The sequence below is a fragment of the Filobasidium floriforme genome, assembly GCF_021052385.1.
Source record: "Filobasidium floriforme strain CBS 6241 chromosome Unknown HD553scaffold_6, whole genome shotgun sequence".
Lineage (NCBI taxonomy): Eukaryota > Fungi > Basidiomycota > Tremellomycetes > Filobasidiales > Filobasidiaceae > Filobasidium > Filobasidium floriforme.
The window spans coordinates 247,025-261,792 of NW_025763627.1; the positions used below are offsets into that span (position 1 = coordinate 247,025).

At 52.5% G+C, this 14,768-nt stretch overlaps 5 protein-coding genes across 5 annotated transcripts; 3 read left to right on the plus strand and 2 right to left on the minus strand.

Moving 5' to 3' along the window:
• Positions 1-160: 160 nt before the first annotated feature.
• On the minus strand, positions 161-2,462 carry HD553DRAFT_340440 (uncharacterized protein; the record flags this gene model as incomplete). Its single annotated transcript, XM_046182551.1, has 5 exons — positions 161-295; positions 363-655; positions 863-1,055; positions 1,170-1,327; positions 1,487-2,462. 5 exons carry the CDS (start codon positions 2,460-2,462, stop codon positions 161-163), a joined length of 1,755 nt encoding a protein of 584 aa, XP_046038024.1.
• A 651-nt stretch (positions 2,463-3,113) lies between these two features.
• On the minus strand, positions 3,114-5,627 carry HD553DRAFT_193340 (mitochondrial carrier domain-containing protein). Its single transcript, XM_046177042.1, has 12 exons — positions 5,503-5,627; positions 5,337-5,393; positions 5,169-5,207; positions 4,960-5,022; positions 4,823-4,845; positions 4,705-4,740; positions 4,625-4,639; positions 4,375-4,541; positions 4,107-4,287; positions 3,713-4,030; positions 3,425-3,588; positions 3,114-3,280 (listed from the first exon to the last, which is right to left on the minus strand). Exons 1-12 carry the CDS (start codon positions 5,525-5,527, stop codon positions 3,217-3,219), a joined length of 1,152 nt encoding a protein of 383 aa, XP_046038025.1. The 5' UTR covers positions 5,528-5,627; the 3' UTR covers positions 3,114-3,216.
• Positions 5,628-5,988: 361 nt separating this feature from the next.
• On the plus strand, positions 5,989-7,417 carry HD553DRAFT_307782 (vacuolar protein sorting-associated). Its single transcript, XM_046179463.1, has 4 exons — positions 5,989-6,200; positions 6,296-6,557; positions 6,677-6,880; positions 6,991-7,417. The coding sequence occupies exons 1-4, from the start codon at positions 6,052-6,054 to the stop codon at positions 7,060-7,062; spliced, it is 687 nt and encodes a 228-aa protein (XP_046038026.1). The 5' UTR covers positions 5,989-6,051; the 3' UTR covers positions 7,063-7,417.
• A 1,616-nt stretch (positions 7,418-9,033) lies between these two features.
• HD553DRAFT_328215 (putative hexokinase) lies at positions 9,034-12,035 on the plus strand (the record flags this gene model as incomplete). The annotated part of the gene is made up of 16 exons (XM_046181858.1): positions 9,034-9,249; positions 9,476-9,506; positions 9,645-9,689; positions 9,791-9,880; positions 9,976-10,156; positions 10,257-10,347; positions 10,417-10,433; positions 10,516-10,538; positions 10,613-10,701; positions 10,773-10,967; positions 11,048-11,090; positions 11,171-11,384; positions 11,450-11,666; positions 11,728-11,792; positions 11,861-11,919; positions 11,989-12,035. 16 exons carry the CDS (start codon positions 9,034-9,036, stop codon positions 12,033-12,035), a joined length of 1,623 nt encoding a protein of 540 aa, XP_046038027.1.
• Positions 12,036-12,409: 374 nt separating this feature from the next.
• HD553DRAFT_322789 (uncharacterized protein) lies at positions 12,410-14,203 on the plus strand (the record flags this gene model as incomplete). The annotated part of the gene is made up of 4 exons (XM_046181336.1): positions 12,410-12,548; positions 12,617-12,728; positions 12,796-13,804; positions 13,883-14,203. 4 exons carry the CDS (start codon positions 12,410-12,412, stop codon positions 14,201-14,203), a joined length of 1,581 nt encoding a protein of 526 aa, XP_046038028.1.
• Positions 14,204-14,768: the final 565 nt, after the last annotated feature.

Consider the following 14,768-nt stretch of genomic DNA (forward strand, 5'->3'; position numbering starts at 1 on the left):
ACAATCCCACTTTCCTGTTGCGACAATTCCCTACACCTTCACGCCAACATTTACGACATTTTCCTTATATGGGACATTCAAGATCGACACGAATAAAAATACATTCCGCCTCTGCTTCATTTACGCGCCATCATACGAAATACGATATCCGGCGCCTATATCATGTCCCCACACCGGCCTCTTTGGCCACCTTTTCTTCGGTCGTCTCCTTGTCCTCAGTCGTCGAGCTCGGCGGCTTTTGCTCGGACGCCTCGGCCGTTGATTTGGCCTTCAGACCCATCCGAACAGCAACGTACTGATTACGTCAAAATTAAGATCAGCATACGACGACCTCTTTCCGATCAATCCATACAACGACTCACCTCTTGGATCACAATCTCCACTCCGACGCGGATCACATCGACCAACCGCTCTTCCACCCAATCGCTCCTCTCGTACTCGACGTCCATCCAATCCGCCGGCGAATACTGAGTGACGGTGCTCTGCTTGAGACCGTGCACATCGTCGTGCAAAGTGACGATGAACGTCAGATGTTTCGGCTGGACCGAAGGCGCGCCCTCCTTTTCCTTCGAGGAAGGGGGTTCGGCGAATGGGAGAGGGACGAGGACGGGTTGGAGGTGCAGGTAGATAGGGACTGTCGTCACCGGCAGGTCCGCTACGTCGTCGGAGAATAGAAGATCAAGCGGGAGACGAAACGAAACGAATGAACAAATAATGAAGAGTCATTATATCACGGTTGTATCGAGATTATTTAGCACCGACCAAAAGAGCGTCGATAGAAGAGCACACATCAAACAATATGTCAATCCAATGATTCCTCTTCCCAAGTTTATGCAACTCCTGCAATGTCTCTCTTACTCACGGTTCGGTTCTCCTTTACGCTCATCCGACCCCGCACGCATCTTGAGACCCTCGAGGTCCTTCTCTACGGCGGCCCAACCCGCTTCCCAACCTTCAAGCGGGTTGATGGAACGTTCCGATTGGTCATGGCCGGAGGTGGAGGGAGAAGGCAAGAAGAAGACTTCGAGTTCGGAGGAAGAGGTTTGTTCCATCATCTACCCACACAGCGCGTTGTAATAACAATCACGATTAGCTCGATGGGTTGTATAGCAACCAAGTCTGATCGAGAGGATTAAAGATGGTTCGTATCGAGGAGGAAAGAGACCCACCTTCATAACCCCCTGATAGACGACGCTCTCGACCCCATCGTACCCCTTCATCCGGTGAGTCATCCAGACTTGGACGACCTCGTGCTCGGAGATGGGCGGGGCGACCGTGTTGATCAGTTCGGTCAGCGCGTGAGAGGTCCCTGCGAGGATGTCTTGGCCTGCGGTATGTCCCGATCGTGATAGTCGAGTCCATCGTATGACGGGTTGTTAGCAGAATTGGGTGATAAGCACATCGAGATCGAGTGGGGTGATGTAGCATGGCACAAAGAATGTCAGCTGAAGGAGTGGTCTGACCATACGAGCCGCAAAGAACGCACGTAACCTCTCCAAATCCACCCCCTTGACGCCCTCCCCAACCCTAGTCCTGAGCGCTTCCAACCCCCCCGATCCAGCCTTCTTCAACTCTTCAAGGTTAAGCCCCTGTAACCCTTTCAACCCTTTCAAATCCGCCCCTACAGGGACATAATCATTGACGTTCAAATTCACCCCGCTCTTCTCCGCCTGAGCTAGTGCGGCGGACTGGGCGGCAGAGGCTACTTGGGAAGCTTGGGTGTATGCGGAGGTGGCTGTGGATTTGGCTGTTTGGAGGGCGGAGGACCAGAAGCCCCAGCCTCCCCCTGAAGAAGAGTTCGTCGTAGTGGTGTTCGGGTCAGACGAGGTGGTGGTCGAGGTAGGTTCGTTCAAGGGGGTTCCAGCTCGAGAACGGGTCTGTTCGATGGACTTCCTCGTCGTCGTAGGAGCGGGTAAGATCGACCCGATCGTCGCTGAGTTCTGAGGGGTGGCGGGACGTGCGATGGAAGGAGTCGAGGTGGTAGTAGGTGTCTGAACGCGGGAGATGGGGCGGTTCTTCTGGTCGATCTGGGCTTGAAGGTAAGCTAGGGCCGCTTCGGGGTCTTCTTCGTGGGCATTGGTAGTTCCGGTGGTAGTCTTGTCCGTCGAGGTCGATGATGAGCCGGGACCACCAGCCGAGGTAGTGGTAGACGGGTTAGACGTAGCAGCGCTAGCATTCCCGGTCAAAGCTTTCTTATTCCCTTTGCCTTTCGCAGGAGGTACCATACCCGTCCCCGTCCCTGCACCAGGATTGACGGCAGACCTAGAAGAATCCACGCTCTTCCTAGGGATATCCATCGAGGCTTTCCCTTTACCCTCAGACGATCCAGCTTGAGTTTGACCTTGGTCCGCCGTCAACGAAGCTGAAGAAGTCTCGGTCGAGTCCTCCTCGCCTAGCTTGTCGAGGTCGTCAAGGAAAGCTAGGGCTTCTTCTTTCTTCGATTTGGCTGATTTCTTGGACATGGTCGTGAGTATCTAATAGGAGTTTGGGGGAGTACTTCTGTTATGCATAGCCTTGTATAGTATAGGGTAAGTAAGTGATCGATATACTTATCCCAAACAACCTTAAGGGAGGTCCTCTGAGGGTTGCTACGTCACGTGCACGCGGGACACGTCAGAACAATCGAAATGACGGCATCGTCGATATCAATTCTATAGATTTGGTGCTTTATGATAGCTTTGGTGACATTTTCCATAGATTTGGCGAGACATATCCCCTTCATCCCGTCGTAATGGAGAAAGACCAAGTCTTTGACAGATGGAATTCCAATGAGTGCATCAAGATTTAGGATGGCAATGGTGCAAAGCCATCTTGCCCCATACAAGATGACGGATCTGCTGCAGAAACACCTGGCGCGGTTGGATCGATGCCTGTACAGAACCGCCTCAACTACGGCCGCACCGCTTGTCTCGCTTGTTTTGTTGATCAATACTTTGCAATATACAGACGTCAAGCTTGTTATCGCCTCCAGGGGTATGTACGACTGGAGAGATGGGTCAAGGGTCAGATGACCAATTGACCAAGGTTGCTAGTTGATGATGATGATGATGGACTATGTGCTACAGCCACCCGAATCCTATGCAGTGAATGTATTTCCATCTAGGGGTAATAAATGCAGTGTCGTACTCCGTGTCGCACTATAATGATCGACGGGATTTGGGATGATGATGAAAGCCTTTATGCTGGTTTGCTGTTCCTCGGGTGTCCCGACTCTGTTCATCGACACGCAGCGACGATCGCTTCAAACGTCAGGAACACCACGCAGTTCGCTGGGAAGGCCCTGTTTCACGTCGAATGGAAGAACAAAGCAGCCATGTCTCATAGTCAGCTGAAACCGTCCGATCATCCACCAATCCTTTCATTCTTTCGATTGCTCGCGGATCATCGAGGCGATCGCAAGGATGAAATGATGGGGAATACTGACCTGATGAGCGTCGGTGCTAATCCGCTCCAAAACACCCGGATCCCATCGGCTCTTACAGCGCTCTTGGCGGCGGTGATGATCGATATCCGACCGGGGACTTTGCCCGTGGAATCAGGTTGTACGGATTGGATACGGGTCTTGAGGACATCCAACGGGAAGGTGGCCTGCGAGTCGGTTGCGGTTATCGCATTCGAGAAAACGGTATCAGTCAGCCAAGGGACAGCTTTATATTGTATGACGAGCCGACACATGATTTTCGGTTGGTATCAAAGAGGGCGCCAGACTCACCGTCCATGAGACCATCCCCGCCAACCCACCCGCTAACATCAACTCGCCCCAACTCAGCTCGTTCATCTCCGCCTCGGCTTCTCGGATCAGGTTGTCGTGCCCGCCACCGTGCCCGTGTCCATGTGCATGTTTATGGGCTGTAGCTACGTCTGTCGTATAAGCCATTAGTGGTGGTTCTGAAAGGGAGGAGGATCGAGAGTGTGGGTGGCCGTGCGCGTGTGGGTCGGTAAAATGGGAAGCGTATGGAGTATTCGGCGTGTTTGATGAGGCATAGTCGGGTTTCTTGCGTGATCGAAAGTAACGGCAAAGACCTTCATACTGATTGTGTCGACCGGAATTCGCGAATCAGTCTCCATCGTCATCAAAAACTGGAACCCAGCGACTTGCTACTGACCGTGATGAAATAAGGCCCATAAGCCAACTCTCTCCCTGCCGTCGCTCCCCATCCGCGATACAACCCCCTCAACCCTTCTGTCCGTACGATCGAGCGCAGTACGCCTACCGTTGTAGGGGAGACGTTTGTAGGTGCGGATTGTTGCCGGATCTTGATCAGTTCTGTAGGGGCCGATAAGAAGCTGTCGGACGAGATGGTGTTTCGTATCTCGTCTGACGTCAGCATTCGCAATCCCAAATTGAGTCGTGTACATACAGACCTAACTCACGATGCCACAAACCCGCTCCCAGCCCCCGCCAACCCAATCCTGAGCAAACTCGGTTCACCCTCCCCTCCATTTGATGTACCGTTTGCTGATGCCGGCGGGCCTAACCCAGGTAAAGGCAGGGGTAACCGCATGAAGAACCCGTAGGACGTGAATATTACGCCGTTGATCTACAATCCGAACAGGAAGGAGAGAGGAAGGTCAGTCCTGCGGATCTTTTGAGGGATGAGAGCGAGAAGGGGACGGGACTGACGAATGCGATCCCAGCCTAGATTTAACCGTTTCGAAATCAGCTATTGTGCCCTTGTTTTCCGGTGCTGTCGCTCTACTTACCATAGGCGATGTCACCCCTTTAAACAATCCTCTTGGCTGTAAAACCGAACCCATGGGAAGCCGATCAGCTTCAAGATCTTTCTAAGATGACAATAACCTTGACATGGCCGGGACTGACCGATTCTTCCTTGACGATAGCGCCTGTAGGACACACAAAACGACCGGCAGGAACGATTGTGATTAGCCTGATTGTCCTTCCCCTCTTTCACTTCCATTCGAGTGGGTTATCACAACGGCAAAGACAGCTAGACTCACGGATAGCGCTCCATGTTGACGGATATCGACCTTTATACTGGGGAGATTGGAACCGTACTTTTACTGTTATTTCCCACAACACACCATCATCAGAGTCCGAATGTAGAAGTCATGGATAAGCGGATCAAGTTAAGACGTGAGGTCAGGTAAGATGTTCAAGGATAAAGATAAGGATAAGGGTAAGGGATGGGAATGGAAATGGGACGGACCTGTATCTAGTGGTTGGCCGGCTAAGAGTCCGGCAGCTCCTATTGATCCACACATTTCAAGAAAAAGAAGCCATTCGATGAGTTGTTGTTGTAAAGGCAGGACAGGATCAGGAAGTCATATTATCAGCAGACAGGCGGTATTGAGAGCAGATCAGGAATTGAGCTTACCTGCTACAGTTCCAGCTAAGAAATCTATCCGAGGGTCTAGATCTGCGGGTTGGTTCACTATAGTCAAACCGAGACGGGGCGTTTCAATGTATCAGTCATAAGAACTCCACTTTTGTACGATTTTAACAGCACGCAAACCAGGACAGGGGTTAGATAAGTCGCTTACTCACCCGTGTTGTTCTGCGGTTCATCTTGGGACATTCCTCTATGCGCTCCTAGGAGTGCTTTTATGGTATCGGTAATAGGTGATTGATATGATCTATGTGTGTTCTAAGTTCTGAGGAGTCCTTCTGTTGCTCGGGAATGTGTTGGGCTATATGACTATGAAATCTGATAGTGATCGGACTTGGAGTTGTAGTTGAAGCTCTTTCAGGGCCGGGTTACGAGCGAATTACTGGTCTGATCTCGTGTCTGATAAGACTATATGGCTCGTTGAGACTACCAACGTACTACCAGAGTACTCTATTGATATTCGGCTGCTGGACTGGCTGTAGGAAGGACTTGGGATCTTATCGATAATTGTAGTTGATTGCAGAGTAGGTTGACCTGAAGTTGCGAGGGTTTACGCGGATCCGGATAGAGACCTAGAGATCTGAGCTCGGGCTGATGACGTTCGACAACTATCTCTCCTCTGAACTCCTCGGCAAAGATCCCCGATAACAACCTCAACTCAACCTGTATACCCTCAAGTGGATTTGTGTATGTGTCCTTGATCATGGCCATCAACCTCGACGAAGAAGTACGGCTCTGGACGACCAACTCGGAGAGGGAGAGCATCGAGAACTTTTCGACCCTCTATGGGTTGATCGTCAGTCTGGAATACCTGGAGAGGGCTTATGTGAGAGATAGCGTTAGCAGTAAAGAGTAAGTTGGGCCGTGTCTGAACCGAGACTTTGCTACCAGTTGAGCTGATTGTCAAGTGATAAACCTGCACCGAATTCAACCGGATTGCCTTTCAGCTACGCACCAGCATGTATAAAGCTCTTAGCGCAATACAAATCACTCCTCAAACTCCTCCAGAACCAGCTAGATCGTCCTTACCACCAACCTAATGGGGAAAAACTTGTCGGGTTGGAAGGGTTTATGCGACGGTACAGGATGGACTGTCCGGCGGCTCTACATCGGTTGGTAGTGGGCGTACCGGCTACGGTGGAACATAGTGCAGAGGCCGGGGCGGGGGAAGGGGAAGAGCTCGGGAAATGGGTTGCGGAGACGACTCAGGTGGGTCGTCGTCCTCGCCTTCTAATGTCTGTCTGTTGTCTTCATGCTAAACTCATACCGTTTGCCTACGCCCGCTTTCTACTCCCGGCCTCGACAAACTTACCATACCCAAACTCCAGTCGTTCATCACCTTCATGGACGCCCTAAAACTAAACCTCCGAGCCAAAGACCAGCTCCACCCCTTTCTCTCTGACCTGATGGCCGGTTACTCCAGGTTCAAGGGTAGTGGGGAATGGGAGGGGAGGGGAAAGATCTTGGGGTGGTTGATAGAGCTCAACGGGTTGAGGGCTAGTGAGGAGATTACCGAGGAACAGAGTCGGCAGGTGAGTCCCCCTCGCAGGGTGCTCGAGTCGGATGTGGATGTGGATGGCAAACCGTGATGGTACAGGGCGAAAAAGCTGATCGAGAGATACGTCGTTTTGCGAACGTACAGATGCTGTTCGATATTGAACACGCTTACAACGAATTCTTCCGATCACTCAGCTCGGGGAGCAAGAGCTCGTGATAGGACATGTAGTACGGATTGAGGAACCACTCGTACCCAGCTCTCGGAACTGGCACTCAGGACGATGCATATCCACATTCTTCCGCAATGTGCCGGACAGTAGACAGTATCGGGACGATACAACAACGTTTACTGTGCAAGCGGGAAGAAGGATTGAGGAGAGTGCCCGGACGATAGATCAGAGAGATTGGATGTGAGGGAGGATTTTTTGTCGATATTCTCAGTAATGTCAGGTGATCGTAAAGTAATCGGCAAGTGAATCAAGAAAACGCGAATAAAGGTTGTAGATAACGATTATACCTGATTGTAATGATATGAAAGCCAATTCGATTGCGATCGATGCGCTTGGAGATGCAAAGTACGAGAAACACCATGTAAGAAGGCGAAGACCTTGGTCGGGTGATGAGTCGCGATTCCACGGATAAGCCAGTATTCAAGGCAGTGGATAAGGACTAGACTACAACACACTTCTCTGTGATAGAAGGATACGGACCTTTATAACAGAGACTAACAAAGACTGATACAGAGGGACGACCCGCCAGAGGTAAGATAAGGGTCCTTGTCATTGTCATTGTGAGGTCGAGCTGGGGTATCTGTTAGTTCACATCGACGTATGATCCGATATGAAATCCTAACCTCGCCGTGAGGATCCCAAGGTCTTCTCATCAGCGGCTCCGAGTGGATCTTGGGGATCTCGGTTCTGAAGGTCAAGACAAGATCGAATGGTATGGCGATCGTCGTCAATCCGGAGTTACTGTAAGCCGGGCGGCTTTTCCCTGTTCTCTTGGTTAGTCATGCGCACCGAGAATAAAAGCGCACGAACGACGATCTCATCTATACCGAATGGACGCTTGCGTTATCCTGCAGGTGAAGAGAATACCATCGAGCTCGTGAGACCTGAGATGGAAACGCCCATCGAATCGAAACCCTTTGCGATGATTGTTTCGTATGAGATCTGCGCTTACTACTAGGAGTACTTCGGGTTTCGGCCCGCTCTCACGCGCGGCAACGGCAGAAGAGACGTCGAATCAATCTGAATGTTCACCTGACCTACTCTGGACTCCCTTTCGCTCATCCAAGCATTGAATAGGAGGGGTGAGTCATGAGTGGTCACGAGACCAAGCTGTTTAATCTGTGTACCCTTTTCCGATATCGACGGTATGTGTGTGTGTCCCGAGGTCGACGATGAATCCGGGGCGCGGGGTGGGTTTGGGTGGGTGTTGTGCCTGTCCATTGCCGCCGGTTCGCCCAAGTGCTTGCTTGACCCGAGACTCGTCGTCAACCCAGAACGGGTGGGGGCATACTCATCATCTTCGTCGCTCTTGGATATATAACAACCTCGGAGCCTTCTGACTGTTCCCATCTCGTCAATTTCTACCTTACACTTCTCAAGCTAGTCAGGTAACCTCTCTTGTGAAAGGTAAGTCTGGTTTCCTTCGTCTGCACCACCCATTCGACGGGGAAAGTTCGAACGTCCTCGGACGCGGATGATCGTCCGGAGGTCGATACAGTGGAGCGGGCTACCGTCTTCCCATATTCTCAGCCGTACGATACTTATCAAGCGGTCATTCTATCCTCCACACACACCATATGAACACTTTCGGGAATGGCTGCCTTATTCCTTTTGTCCTCCTGTTCCTCTCGTCGCGATCCTGGTCGACTTTCCTTTGATTCGCTTGCGAAATCGGAAAAACGGACGGGATACGTAGATTTCCTAGGTGAGTCGTCTCAAAAGTCCCCCGTAGCCACCACTCTCAACTGAAAGTTTTGACACCTCTTTTGATGCTCCTCTTTCTTGACAATCCCTTCCAATTTGCCTGAACTTGGGCACCTTGACTTCGACCTAAAAACCTCAGCCCAACAACCACAACCACCTCGGACCAACCTACCATGTCCGTCCCCTCGCCCAAAGACACCAACCCCCCTTCCCCCCGTTCATCCTCCTCGCAAACTCCCCCCGTCTTTACCCCTATGCACCATAACCACGCCCCTTCGATGCAAAGGGAACACGTAGCAGGCTCCCCGCTCGTCACCACCGAAGGCGGACGCAAGGCCTCTATCGGAGGAGCTACCAGTGTAGGAGGGAGGAGGATGAGCGGGGTGATCCCCAGTCCGAGTGGACGGAGGGGGAGTGGGAGTGTTGTTACGCCCGGTGGACAGGTGGTTGCTTATCATACGAGGACGAATGTGAGTTTTTCCCGTTTTCGTGCTGGTTTAGGTCTGGGGAACGAGAGAAGTTGAGTTGTGGGAGAGGAGAGGGTGTGAGGAGAAGAGACAGAAGAGCACAGAGAGGGGAAGAGACAGAAGAGCACAGAGAGGGGAAGGAAGGAGCCGGGGACAGGTCGCGGAGATCGTACGGGTGGTGTGATATGATGCTAATCGATAACGTTCTGCTTCCATCTGTGGACCTCAGGACGACCTCACTTATCCTCACGCCGAGAAGAGTGAGTGCCTAACCATCCTTCCCGCTACTTCCGCAACAAGAACGAGATACTCAATGTTATTGCGTTTCTTTCACCTTCTCTTCTCCGTCATCTCGTTCGACGTTCACCGCTTCGCTTGCGTGCGTGCCTGTAATGTAGAAACCATCGCCGACCACTTGAGGAAGTACGAGGCGCTCTTTACCCGTAAGCCAGCCCCCACTGGATCACACTCGCAGAATTCGAGCTGATTTCCTGCTCGTCCGTCCTCGCGAATTTCTATTTGCTTGCCTGCGTCATGCTCGTAGTCTCGCCCCAGAGGATGAGGATGATCGTACACGCCTTCGAGGAGACTCTGGACAAGGGTCTTCAGAAGGACGGAGAGATCGTACCTATGAGTCAGTCTCTATCTCCCTATCTCCACCATCCTTCGCAGCAAGACTGACGGACCTCCCGTCTGTCTCCTTGCCTGGCATTTGCCCTCATCTCGCAGTCCCGACCTTCGTCTTTGGCTACCCCAGCGGCAAAGAGACCGGTGAATACCTCGCCGTCGATCTCGGTGGTACCAACTTGAGGGTCTGTCTGGTCACCCTGCACGGAGAGGGGAGGTTCGAGGTCACCCAGACCAAGTACCGGTTGACCGAGGAGCAGAAGCAGGACGAGGGGCAGAAGTTGTAAGTCAACATCTCGCGGCCTTCGCGCTAGATAGGTCAACAAATGGGAGATCTCGACAAGGCCGGCTGATATGTCGGGTTGATTTTGTGCTCTATGCAGGTTCGACTTCTGTGCCGAGTGTCTGGGATCGTTCATCACCGACAACTTGGGGAGGACCGAAAAGGACGAAGAGTTGCCCTTGGGTTTCACTGTGAGCGAGAGTGCCTTGTTCTCGAGAGGGGAATTGTGGTACTGACACCCCGGTTGTAATGCCCGGCAGTTCTCTTACCCTTGCTCGTGAGTATGCTTTTGACCTGGACAGGCGTGACTTCGTCACGAAGCGGTGGCTGAACGTACGATGTCTCGGTTGAATCTGCAGGCAAGAGCGAATTGAACACGGCGGTGAGTTGACACTTGACCCATGAGCGGTATTGCAGGAGAACCAATACTGAGCCTGCATAACATGCCTTTTACAGAGCTTATCAGGTGGACCAAGGGTTTCGGAGCTCCTAACGTCGAGGGACACGACGTCGGAGCCATGTTCGAGAAGTCGTTGAAGAAATTCGTGCGTCCTGCTCGGACTGCACCCGTTTTGACCGCTCAAGTGACCGAACCCCGCTCTTCCTGCCTTCGCAGAACGTCCGATGCAAGATGACCGCCTTGATCAACGACACCACCGGTACCCTGATCGCTTCCAACTATGTCGACCCGAACACCAAGATTGCCTGTATCTTTGGTACCGGATGTAACGCTGCTTACATGGAGCAGGCCGGAAACATTCCCAAGATGGACGAGTTGGGTCTGGCTCCCGAGCAGGACATGGCCATCAACGTGCGTTCAGGCCGGGGTCGCGCAAAAGTTCGATTTAGCGAGAGATGTAGGGCTAACTTGAGAAACGATTGGCATCACAGTGTGAATGGGGTGCCTTCGATTCGTTCGACCACCAACACTTGCGTGAGTAACGACGACGACGAAGACGGTATAGACGTTCTTCAACGAGAACACCGAGACTGATCTTATGAAACACCTCGCAGCCCGAACCAAGTTCGACATCATCATCGACGAGTCGTCCAACAAGCCCGGCGAGCAGTCCTTTGAGAAGATGATCGCCGGTCTCTACCTCGGAGAAGTCTTCCGACTCGTCTTGACCGAGCTCATCGAATCGGGTCACATGTTCTTGGGTCAGAACACTTACAAGCTCGAAAAGGCCTACGCCGTCGACACCGCCTTTTTGTCGCTTATGGAGAGGTGGGTCAGGCGGCAGGAGCATGCGCTAGGGATATCTGTTGCTGACTTTTTTGAAATTTTGGTAGCGACCCCACCGACGAGCTCTTGACCGTCATCGGAGTCTTTTCCTACTTCTTCGGGCTCGAGACCACCTTGGAGGAACGAGTCTTTTTCCGAGACTTGGCCAAGTTGATCGGTCGACGTGCGGCTCGATTGAGTGCCTGTGGTATCGCCGCCATTGTCAGCAAGAAGGGATACCTCGAGGAAGGGTGTGCTGTCGGTGCCGATGGTTCCCTGTACAACGTAGGTTCGATAGGGGTTCGAGCACGAGGATAATGGCCTGATCAGTCATGGGTTCTGGTAGAAATACCCTGGATTTGCCGACCGAATCCACGAGGCTTTGGTCGACATCTTTGGCGAAAAGGGAAAGTGGGTATCGAGGTCTGCGATGATGTTCTGCTCTCGTGGCATCGCGCTCACTAGTCTTATTATTACAGGAACATTGTTACCCACCACGCCGAGGACGGATCGGGTGTTGGTAGCGCCATCATTGCTGGTCAGTTGTCCGCTACTTTGTCATTGAACGTGCGCACTTGAGCTGACAACCCTCTGTCCCGCCTCGTAGCTATGACCAAGTCCCGAAAGGATGCCGGTCACCACATCAACCTCTAAGACAGGGAAGAGGTGGATGAAAGTGGTTTGGGTTTGTGTGTGTGTCTAGTTGAAAGATTTTCGGGTGATTGGTCCGATGTAGAATCAAACGAAAAAGTAATCAGGACTGTGCTGCTTGAATCATGATGCCAAGGGAATGAATACGAACGATTTCTCATTGCATATATGGACTTGATATCGGCTGAATCAAAGACGAGAGGGATTGAAGATTGAGCTGCAACCTTCCCAGATTCATGCTTACGTCATCATGCATATGCTGGATGGAGGAGCACAGGGGATCAACCTTGTGAATGGTGGTAGTTGCCATCCTCACCATCAAAAGCTGCAACTGTCTGTATAGAGCACGATCGTTCGTACATCCTGGTCATCTTGTCATGGATACTCCTCGGTTCAGGTTCGGAAGTGGTAGCAGACCGGTAGCCTCGACATCACAGCCTATACGGCGGAATGGCGAATCTTCGAGCTCGACCGGGGTCAACGATCTGCTAGGCAAGCTTAGGCGAGTCTACCATGGTATCGCTTGCCATCATGATCGATCAACGTCCCGGGCTGATATTATGAGACTACTAGGCTGGAACAAGGTCGACATAGGAGGAACCTGTTGCAAAGGCAGATCAAGGCGAACGAGACGATCAGGCAGGACGAGGCGGATTACGAGACTGTCAATCAGGTGGTAGTCGATCGGACCGTCCTGTGAGTCGGATCTGCCAACCGACGTCTTTCTACGCTCCAGCCACTGAGCACGACAGCATAGCTATAGCCCCTCCGAGTTACTTACAGCCCCGCCTTCCGCCTCCGGATCGAGCTCCTCGAACGTAGGCCGTCGGCGAACCCCAGGACCTCGAGCGCCTGAATCTTGGAAATATCTCGCCCCGTCTACCTCATCACGGCCAAATCCAGCTTCCACATCTCAAGATCTTTCTGACTATGGAAATGGACGCAAGTGGTCTGCGGAGAGGAGGAGCCAGGTGTACTCTCTCTGGGCGGAACGGGTCTTGAAGAAGCGGTTGAATCTGGACGAGACGATCTTGCCCAGTGGCTTGCAGCTTTGGACGGAACCCAAGCCGGGTGAAGAGGATAGACCGCAGCCGGAAGACGAGGGTGCATCGGGGAAAGGCGTTCGATCTCTGGTCTCGCATTGCTTAACGGTCTTGGCTTATCACCTCGACCCTGTCCTTCCGGATGATCTTTCTACAAACGGGGTGAAAGAGTCTTCCTGGCTCACCACGGATGAAGGCAAGATGACGCTGCGGCAGCGGCTGAGGGTACCTCTGATGGTTCATGCCGCGTTTGCGGGGAGTAGCGGGTGGAATGGGATGTTTGAGCTGTTCGAGCCATCGAGATCTATCACTCGGGACACCGGATGGAAGACGGATGACGAAGAAGACGGACAGGATTGGGATGATTCGGGGCCCGAGGAGGATGAGGACAACCCTGGCTCGGAATTCGCTGCGGAAGGACTACCCGTGCTGGACCTCTCCTTCGTACCACTCCCTTCGACGGCACGTAGGCGATTCAGCGAGATATGCGGCGATGCACTCAATTTGAGCAACTTGACTTCGTTATCGTTTGCCGGATGCGGGTTGGCGATGGAAGATATTGTCGAACTCTTGACCCGGAAGCAGGGCGGGAGAGGTCAGGCGGGGAAAGCGAACGGGCTTTTAGGGTTGAGGCTGAAGGACCTGAGTTTGGCCGGGGTAGGAGCGAGGACCGAGGACGGGTTGATACAGGCCTTGAAGCGGATCTCGACCTCTTTCACCGCGCTCGAGGTGAATTTCTGCTAGCACCCTCAACCTGGAGGACGACGCTGTCAGCTGACCTAGAATGAGCTTCCCTTGATCTGACAGTTTCTGGACTTGTCGTACGCGAGGTCATTCTCGGCCGAAACCGGCAACGAGACGGGTATGCTAGCGCTATGTACCCTGTTCACCAAGCCGCCTTACACGGATGCGATGGAACGAGAAGGACTCGCCCCGGACGATCGACCTCGTCTCCCAGCACTGAGCGTCTTGGGCTTCCGCGAAAACATCCCGCACATGAGGGTCACGATACCCGTCAAGGATTACCTGAGGGATATGATCATCGATTTTGGGCTGAGGCGTCGAATTGTGCTCGCCAAAATGAGAGAGATTCGGACGGGGGGATATGTAGATGTCATCCTCGAGTGAAGGCTGGTCTGGTTTTCTAGGTTGGATATATAATATCTTTCCCGTATAGACTGCATCAGTTGTAACTATGGAAGATGGGGAAGGGAATGCGCCTCCCGCAACGCCACACGGCTGAAACTGCCTGGTCCGGTATGGGGGATTGGCTTTTGGCGGGGTCACTCAAGCAAAAGTCCTTGACGTCAATCGGCAGATCAGGCTACGGATCAATGCAGCATAGGGATATTGGGGTAATCGACCAGCATCTGCATTTGATCGGAAGGGTTGGATACTGGTTTTCTGTCCATACTGCTGTCAGGTTGGTCGGGAGATGGGGTTCAAGAGGAGGAAGGGTTTCTAGGGTCTTTGCGCCACAGTCGGATATTATGGCCCGGACACACTCACTCTAAGCGGAAAATTGTGACAGCCGCAGCCACACCTAGTCGGTAATTCGGAACAGGTCCTGATGGTAGACGCCGTTCGAACGCCTCCGCCATGGGTTAAGAACCTGGTCGATCCGATGAAGCAAGGATCATAGACGTTCACTTGAACGAAAACTACGATGCGAAAGGTAGGTATGAGTGCCCGG

Excerpts from the sequence above, each read along its gene's own strand:
- HD553DRAFT_307782 (XM_046179463.1), top strand. The coding sequence starts at position 6,052 with ATGGCCATCAACCTCGACGAAGAAGTACGGCTCTGGACGACCAACTCG. Across the intron at positions 6,201-6,295 it reads GATAGCGTTAGCAGTAAAGA|CTACGCACCAGCATGTATAA; the intron begins GTAAGTTGGGCC and ends ATTGCCTTTCAG. Across the intron at positions 6,558-6,676 it reads GGGTTGCGGAGACGACTCAG|TCGTTCATCACCTTCATGGA; the intron begins GTGGGTCGTCGT and ends CCCAAACTCCAG.
- HD553DRAFT_193340 (XM_046177042.1), bottom strand. The coding sequence starts at position 5,527 with ATGAACCGCAGAACAACACGGGTGA. Across the intron at positions 4,741-4,822 it reads CTATCGTCAAGGAAGAATCG|CCAAGAGGATTGTTTAAAGG; the intron begins GTCAGTCCCGGC and ends TCGGTTTTACAG. Across the intron at positions 4,031-4,106 it reads ATGGGCCTTATTTCATCACG|TATGAAGGTCTTTGCCGTTA; the intron begins GTCAGTAGCAAG and ends CGACACAATCAG.